Source organism: Epinephelus fuscoguttatus, linkage group LG16 (genome assembly GCF_011397635.1).
Source record: "Epinephelus fuscoguttatus linkage group LG16, E.fuscoguttatus.final_Chr_v1".
Taxonomy (NCBI): Eukaryota; Metazoa; Chordata; class Actinopteri; order Perciformes; family Serranidae; genus Epinephelus; species Epinephelus fuscoguttatus.
In genome coordinates this window covers 42,248,935-42,258,278 of record NC_064767.1, presented here as the reverse complement: position 1 = coordinate 42,258,278, position 9,344 = coordinate 42,248,935, and the positions used below count along the sequence as shown (strand labels likewise).

The 9,344-nt window shown below is 41.2% G+C and overlaps 1 protein-coding gene across 1 annotated transcript in view; it reads left to right on the top strand.

Moving 5' to 3' along the window:
• Positions 1-208: 208 nt before the first annotated feature.
• The window catches only part of fbxo28 (F-box protein 28), a 54,404-nt gene continuing 45,268 nt past the window's right edge, over positions 209-9,344 (top strand). The window contains exons 1-2 of the mRNA XM_049601240.1: positions 209-434; positions 6,226-6,335. Of these exons, the coding sequence (XP_049457197.1) occupies positions 246-434; positions 6,226-6,335 (299 nt within the window). The 5' untranslated portion in view covers positions 209-245. The remainder of the gene's footprint in view (positions 435-6,225; positions 6,336-9,344) is intronic.

Genomic DNA, 9,344 nt, shown 5'->3' with positions numbered 1-9,344 from the left:
TGACAATAAGAACTTGAAAATTTCTTAAAGATATAATGTGGGGGAAAAAATCCAATAAAGACTCAGGAGATTCTAACCACATTCCAAACATTTAATCTGAAAGGTGTTGATCATATCCTCAAAATCCAATGACTCAGTCCCGCCTTCTGCCCTCTGAGTGCACAGATAACATTTTTTTTTTTAATCATTTAGCATGATAGCTTCTCTTTGAGGCGTCACTTCCGTGTCCTCCCAAGCAAAGCAAGATGGCGGCCGTCGTAGAAAGAGTTGATGGATGTGTTGGGTCCTTGGACTCTGACATGGTGTCACCGAGACAGCCCAGCCCTCCTCCGGACCAGCCGCACCAGAACAACCCGCTGTTAGGACTGCCCATTGTGGCCATTGAGACTATTCTCAATTTTCTGTCTTACGATGAAATCAGCCTGCTGCGCTCGGTAAGAACAAAAACAAGCCAAGTAGAAGGTGAACAAAGCTAATGCTAGTAACATGCACTTGTTATCTTTGGACACTATAAATGTAAAATCTCGGTAGAAACAATTGTGGACAGTATTTAAAGGCCCTGTTGAAAGTGTGTCCAGCCGTCTAATTGCAGCCATGGCCCGCAGTGCTCATTGCGCTGTTGTTAGCTAACGTTAATGAGCAGGACATCCCTGCTAAGCAGACCGTAGAGTAACGTTATACGATACATCGCAAACACAGGAAGAGATCAGTGTTTATTAGAGAAAGGATTAACCGAGCTGTTAAACTCTGGATGGGTTTTACTCCTGTTAGATACAGTTCACACATTGATTGTCTCTATTAGATATGTAACGTTACTGTACTGAGATTATCCTGAAATCATTCAGTGGCCGGTTTACACAGTCGCTGTGCCTTTCACTTCCGCTCCTCTAACAGTGCACCGTCTTTATCCTAGTAACGTTACAGGCAGAGTTAAGAGGTTGTGTCAACGCTTCATACACGGTCACGTGACTTTTGTTGGCGCTTTTGGATTCCCTTTTATATTTTTTTGCCATGCAAAATTTTCAGCCTTAGTTTGTGCCTCACATGTTATCCTTATGTTGCATGGGCAGCTTAAAAGCAAATGGAGCCCTGGAAACAGACAGGTAATGGGCCCCATGTTGCTTTAGTCCCAGCTGGTGATGAGGATGTGCTGTTAGACTTTATCCTGTCCTGCTACAGTAGATCCACACTGACGCTCCTCACTACAGAAAATATAAAAACAACTCCATAGCATTTGATACAAAATATTAAAAGAAAGCTCTGATGCAGTCTTATTTTCTTCGCTCAGCACTATGTTTCTCTCAAACATGTTTTAAGTGTTTTACTAGTTTCAATTAGGGGTGGGCAATATATTGAATATTCTCGATGTATTGTGGCTTATTCCACGTGTAATGTATAAAATGATGATATCACAAACATGAAATATAAATGATCATGTTGGTTTTTTAAGCCACTGGCATCAGACTTGCTTTGGCATTTCGGTTCTCTAGCTCTCTCCTGCAACTCTCTCCCTCTCACAGACACACAAAGCAAGACTCATAAACATGATACACATGAACAGTGTTGGGTAAGGGTTACTTTAAAAGTAATCAAAGTACATTACTGCGTTACTTTTTAAAAAAGTAACCAGTTACTTCACTGCGTTACTCCCTGAGTAAAGTAACTCAGTTACTTTAAAAGTACTTCCAACGTTACTCCCTGAGAAAAGTAACTCAAGCACTTTTAAAGTACTTTTGAGTATTCTACATTTCCTATTGGGCAATGGACCAGGGCGCTAAGCCTACATTTTTTTGTCTCCAAAATTAAAGTTATGGACCACTTGCCCTTCACTGAGATCCAGTTCTCCCATCACAGCCGTCACTTTGACCAGTAGAAACACAGAACGATCTGCTGCCTTAGACAACTGTATGACAACAACCCAGCGTTTTTAATATTTCCTCTAGGGATGTTACCACACAGAGTAAAAGGGGGAAATGATGGTGTGAAACAGCAGAGGCACTTTGTCAACCCACTGAGTTAACGTTACTGTCATTAGCATCAAGCTAGCAAACAATGGTACATCCTCACGGTCGGACATAAAGTAATAACATTAACAAATAGCGGCGGGGCTTTTACTCACCACAACTACAGAGGCTCCCAGCTTCATTTGAAACAAACTACATTATAGACAGTCCATTATTTATTAATCCCTCTGTGTGTTTATATATTTACTTTTTATCCGCTCTGTTGTCTTTGTAAAGTTAACATATCGCACCGTCATTTCAAACTCAACACTTGTTTCAAATTAAAAGCCCCTTATAACCTCGGCTGAGAGAATTCCTCCATTTTCTAAATAGACTTTTATTCTGAAACTTTTGTCAGAACTTCCTGTTGAAGATACAGTAGCTTGATAGTTTACATATGGCGCTTCAAATGTAGCTCCTGCCATCTGCTGACACTTTTAGGTGACTACAACAACATGTCGGCTGGCACATGAACACACACATTTCTGGCAGTGAATCAAATAATAGTCAAAGTAATAAAAACAGGACAAGAATAACGCGATGACATCACACACGCCGTGAAAGACGACTTGGAATAATTGGTGAGTACCAGCGTGTAGCGTGTACCAGGCATAATGCAAGTCCTGAGTCTGAAATATGTCTGTCAGCGAGTCCTACTCCATCTATTTAGATTCCACCGTAGACAACGGCAGCATTTCTCCGACCACGTAGCGAGCCACAAGCTCCGTGGCTTCTTTCAGACTGATAGGTTTAACGTTATCTCCATTATTAGAACCAAACGACAGCCGTTGCCGTTTCGGAGCTGAAGGACCAGCGTTCTTAAAGTAACGGAAGTAACTGATGTCTTGTTTGAAAATGTACTTAAGTATTTGATTACTCAAACAGCAAACTAAGGCGTTAGGTTACTCGTTATTGCAAAAAGTAATCAAAAGTACTCTAACATGTTACAAAGTAACACGTTATACCCAACTCTGCACATGAAACACTCCTCCTGAGCAGTAGCAGGCGAGTTGTGTTTCTCGTTTGCAGGGTTCCAGACTACTACTCTTTAGTCATTTTGCGACCATGGAGCACCACTGCCACTTGATAATATTATTAATATATGAGCTGAAGAGCTGTTAGTTTGTTTCCAGCTTACAGTGAATAAACCACCACGTTAAAAGGTGCAGTGCTAACAACTTAACTTTATGCTAACTGCTAACATCTGAGTGTTGACTGGAAGTATCAAGCTCACGGCAAAAACTTCAACACTTCCAGCCCGAGGCGAGCTGGGTGCAGTGGTTCCGCTTTGATTTATTAAATTATAACAATATTTTATTTAACATACATACAACATATTTAACAGTATTTTATTCAACTTTATTACAACAGTACTTTATTATAACAGTGTTTTATTTAACTTAATTATGACAGTAGCTACTTTATTTAACTTTATTGTAACTAGTTCATTTAATAATTTTATATTTTAGTAGTCTGCAGTACTATGGGGGAGATTTCAAAATATCATGATATATGTCATGCATTGTGTTAAAGCCTAAAAATATCACAACAATATTTTTAAGCCATATCGCCCAGCCCTAGTTTCACTGTAGACTTAGTGTGCAGTTGAATTATGGAAAACTGACAAAAGTAATATGAATCAGTGGTACATCAGACAATCTCAGATGAGAGTTTAATTTCAAAGGATGAGGTTAAAAAGTGATAGGGACACCCCTACTTCTGAATCCTGAGACTATAAAGTCCCTTCAAACAGAGACTGTCGCTCAGGGGTCCCTGGCTCAGTGCCTGGTATGCCTGGGATTTTGCTTGAGAGACTGTTGCATTGATTTTTGAGTCATAGCAATGAGAGGGAGACGTGCATAATCTTCAACAGGTCTCCTCTTTTATCCAACAAGTGGTGTACACTATATTAGACTTTCAGCCAGTACTCTGATATTTGATCCAGACAAACTTTGTGGATGGAAATGGGTTAAACGTCATGTTCACTGTACACTGGTGGAAAGAGTTCTGCTGTGGGAGATGTCTTTAGGACCACAGAAAACTTTGTTAAAACAGCAGCCTCCCAAGTGTCATTAAAAAAATGTAAAGGTCTCAACTGTTAAAATGGTGATACTAAAGACTGGAGGTACTGTCCTCTATCCAAACAACTGGGTAAAAAAAAAAAAAGAACTCCACCAGCTCCACAGGAGCTCTGCTGCTGGAAGCTGTAGTACTTGTGTTTCACCATGTACAGTACAGGCCAAAAGTTTGGACACACCTTCTCATTCAATGCGTTTTCTTTATTTTCATGACTATTTACATTGTAGATTCTCACTGAAGGCATCAAAACTATGAATGAACACATGTGGAGTTATGTACTTAAAAAATGGTGAAATAACTGAAAACATGTTTTATATTCTAGTTTCTTCAAAATAGCCACCCTTTGCTCTGATTATTGCTTTGCACACTCTTGGCATTCTCTCGATGAGCTTCAAGAGGTAGTCACCTGAAATGGTTTCCACTTCACAGGTGTGCCTTATCAGGGTTAATTAGTGGAATTTCTTGCTTTATCAATGGGGTTGGGACCATCAGTTGTGTTGTGCAGAAGTCAGGTTAATACACAGCCGACAGCCCTATTGGACAACTGTTAAAATTCATATTATGGCAAGAACCAATCAGCTAACTAAAGAAAAACGAGTGGCCATCATTACTTTAAGAAATGAAGGTCAGTCAGTCCGGAAAATTGCAAAAACTTTAAATGTGTCCCCAAGTGGAGTCGCAAAAACAGCAGCAGACCCATCTCTAGAACAACTGTTAAGAGGAGACTGCGCGAATCAGGCCTTCATTGTCAAATAGCTGCTAGGAAACCACTGCTAAGGAGAGGCAACAAGCAGAAGAGATTTGTTTGCGCCACGAAACACAAGGAATGGACATTAGACCAGTGGAAATCTGTGCTTTGGTCTGATGAGTCCAAATTTGAGATCTTTGGTTCCAACCGCCGTGTCTTTGTGAGACGCAGAAAAGGTGAACGGATGGATTCCACATGCCTGGTTCCCACTGTGAAGCATGGAGGAGGAGGTGTGATGGTGTGGGGGTGTTTTGCTGGTGACACTGTTGGGGATTTATTCAAAATTGAAGGCACACTGAACCAGCATGGCTACCACAGCATCCTGCAGCGACATGCCATCCCATCCGGTTTGCGTTTAGTTGGATGATCATTTATTTTTCAACAGGACAATGACCCCAAACACACCTCCAGGCTGTGTAAGGGCTATTTGACCAAGAAGGAGAGTGATGGAGTGCTGCGGCAGATGACCTGGCCTCCACAGTCACCAGACCTGAACCCAATTGAGATGGTTTGGGGTGAGCTGGACCGCAGAGTGAAGGCAAAGGGGCCAACAAGTGCTAAACACCTCTGGGAACTCCTTCAAGACTGTTGGAAAACCATTTCAGGTGACTACCTCTTGAAGCTCATCGAGAGAATGCCAAGAGTGTGCAAAGCAATAATCAGAGCAAAGGGTGGCTATTTTGAAGAAACTAGAATATAAAACATGTTTTCAGTTATTTCACCATTTTTTGTTAAGTACATAACTCCACATGTGTTCATTCATAGTTTTGATGCCTTCAATGAGAATCTACAATGTAAATAGTCATGAAAATAAAGAAAACGCATTGAATGAGAAGGTGTGTCCAAACTTTTGGCCTGTACTGTAAATCAGGGGTAGGCAACCTGTGGCTCCGGAGCCACATGTGGCTCTTTAGCCCCTGTCCAGTGGCTCCTTGAGACTTTGAGAAAAGAATTCTATGGAAACTGATTCTATGAATCCAAATGTTGCTGAACCTCGATAACAGTGCCTGGTTAGCTATGGATGCCAAATCCAAAAAAGTAAATTGAATAAAATAGAGAACGTAGTAGTGCGTGGACAGATTTGTTTGCTCTCACTGCCAGCTCTGCAAAATTTAAGTAACAAGTAATCATAGATTGTGCCCTGCACAGTGGCCACCTTGTGGTAAAACATATTAACAAATACTTATTTAGACCATAAGTATAAGCTAATTTAGACATAATAGGCTATGTTACCTTGATTATAAGGCTCAAACATGTTTTGCAGCTCCACACAGATTTTTTCCAATTATTTTTGGTCAAAAATGGCTCTTTTAATGGCAAAGGTTGCAGACCCCTGATGTAAATACTCATGAAGCAGAGTACCTACTGTTTGCCTGTGTTGTCCATCTTCTCCAGGTGTGTAAGCGCATGGACATGATCTGCCAGCGTGTCTTAAATCAGGGCTTCCTGAAGGTGGAACGTTACCACAGTCTGTGCCAGAGGCAAGTCAAAGCCCAGCTGCCCAGGTCAGTATCACAGCTAGGTTTCAAAATTCTATGAATATTCAAGGTGGAAAATTTCCATGAGAATTTATTGGAATAAAAAGAAAATAATTGTGGTATTTCCCCAGCCTGTATTTTCCCGGTCATATGCAGATAGAAACAATCTTTTGTCATATCATAAGCAGATATAATTGTAAACCCTTCTAACGCTGTCTTCCATTTACCTTGGAAGTCAGAGGTAAGGCTGACATCACACCAAGGTCTGCAGTCAGCTGTGGGTCTGTTGACCCCCTGTGGTCAGTGATGGTATTACTGCGGGGTAAGTGGAAGATTTTTGAAATAAATGAGTGTATATAGACTTCCTCAATGTGTGACCAGCACCAGTTTCTCAAAACTCAGGTTGACGACAGTTAAACAAGTTTTGTGCTGAGCTTACAGCTTGTCTGTATTGGCTGTGTTGAGAAAGCAGCAAAACAATAGCAGCTTCAGTCCTCTCTACACTGGATGTGTTCTGCCACAGCACTGCTGTGCATTTACAACATAGGCTGTACTGTAGCGTACAGCCTAGTACAATAGTGAAAATAAACAGTTGTGAAGCTTGAAAGAATGCTTTGGGTCGCAGATATAAATGGAAAATTAAAGCTGATGTGTGGCCAGCATACACAGCTGTGCTGATTAAGACTAAATACCTGTTCAGTTTGATATACATGAGACAGATGACTAAAAAAAAAAACCCAGCTGAGTCTCCTCTTAAAACTCTTCATCCTCTTCCAACAGAAGTGAAGAACGTTAACTGGCTGACTGCTGAGTTTATAATTCAGTTTAGTGCTGGGCGGTATGACCAAAAGTTTTTTTTTTTTTTTTTTTAATTTTTCTTTTTTGTATGACTGGACTTTTATATAGGTTCACAGGGGCATCTTCTACTGTCAGGACTACATACAATACCTGTAAAAACATTTTAATGCTATCATACACACACACACACACACATATATATATACAGTACAGGCCAAAAGTTTGGACACACCTTCTCATTCAATGTGTTTTCTTTATTTTCATGACTATTTACATTGTAGATTCTCACTGAAGGCATCAAAACTATGAATGAACACGTGGAGTTATGTACTTAACAAAAAAAGGTGAAATAACTGAAAACATGTTTTATATTCTACTTTCTTCAAAATAGCCACCCTTTGCTCCGATTACTGCTTTGCACACTCTTGGCATTCTCTCGATGAGCTTCAGGAGGTAGTCACCTGAAATGGTTTCCACTTCACAGGTGTGCCTTATCAGGGTTAATTAGTGGAATTTCTTGCTTTATCAATGGGGTTGGGACCGTCAGTTGTGTTGTGCAGAAGTCAGGTTAATACACAGCCGACAGCCCTATTGGACAACTGTTAAAATTCATATTATGGCAAGAACCAATCAGCTAACTAAAGAAAAACGAGTGGCCATCATTACTTTAAGAAATGAAGGTCAGTCAGTCCGGAAAATTGCAAAAACTTTAAATGTGTCCCCAAGTGGAGTCGCAAAACCATCAAGCGCTACAACGAAACTGGCACACATGAGGACCGACCCAGGAAAGGAAGACCAAGAGTCACCTCTGCTTCTGAGGATAAGTTCATCCGAGTCACCAGCCTCAGAAATCGCAAGTTAACAGCAGCTCAGATCAGAGACCAGATGAATGCCACACAGAGTTCTAGCAGCAGACCCATCTCTAGAACAACTGTTAAGAGGAGACTGCGCGAATCAGGCCTTCATGGTCAAATAGCTGCTAGGAAACCACTGCTAAGGAGAGGCAACAAGCAGAAGAGATTTGTTTGCGCCAAGAAACACAAGGAATGGACATTAGACCAGTGGAAATCTGTGCTTTGGTCTGATGAGTCCAAATTTGAGATCTTTGGTTCCAACCGCCGTGTCTTTGTGAGACGCAGAAAAGGTGAACGGATGGATTCCACATGCCTGGTTCCCACTGTGAAGCATGGAGGAGGAGGTGTGATGGTGTGGGGGTGTTTTGCTGGTGACACTGTTGGGGATTTATTCAAAATTGAAGGCACACTGAACCAGCATGGCTACCACAGCATCCTGCAGCGACATGCCATCCCATCCGGTTTGCGTTTAGTTGGATGATCATTTATTTTTCAACAGGACAATGACCCCAAACACACCTCCAGGCTGTGTAAGGGCTATTTGACCAAGAAGGAGAGTGATGGAGTGCTGCGGCAGATGACCTGGCCTCCACAGTCACCGGACCTGAACCCAATTGAGATGGTTTGGGGTGAGCTGGACCGCAGAGTGAAGGCAAAGGGGCCAACAAGTGCTAAACACCTCTGGGAACTCCTTCAAGACTGTTGGAAAACCATTTCAGGTGACTACCTCTTGAAGCTCATCGAGAGAATGCCAAGAGTGTGCAAAGCAATAATCAGAGCAAAGGGTGGCTATTTTGAAGAAACTAGAATATAAAACATGTTTTCAGTTATTTCACCATTTTTTGTTAAGTACATAACTCCACATGTGTTCATTCATAGTTTTGATGCTTTCAGTGAGAATCTACAATGTAAATAGTCATGAAAATAAAGAAAACGCATTGAATGAGAAGGTGTGTCCAAACTTTTGGCCTGTACTGTATACATATATATATATATATATATATATATATATATATATATGCAGACACACACACACACACACACACACACACACACATATATAGTGTGTGTGTGTGTGTGTGTGTGTGTGTGTGTGTGCTTTTCCACTGGCTCCACTGACGGCATCGCATCTGACCACTGTAATCGCGGCAAACTAACGTTATGTCAATAACAGCGGCCCGGCAAACTAACGCTACGTCTGTTTTATTTGTAAAGCCTTAAAACTTCCAAAAATCAGACACAGCTCCTCTCTTGTGCACACGTTCTTCTGGTGCATCTCTGGTCTCTCTTTCTTCATCTTCCACCTCTCTTATCTGATCTTCTAAATGTTCTATAGCAACAGAGCCTCTTCCAGCTGTTCACAGACTGTTATGCTAACTGGCTC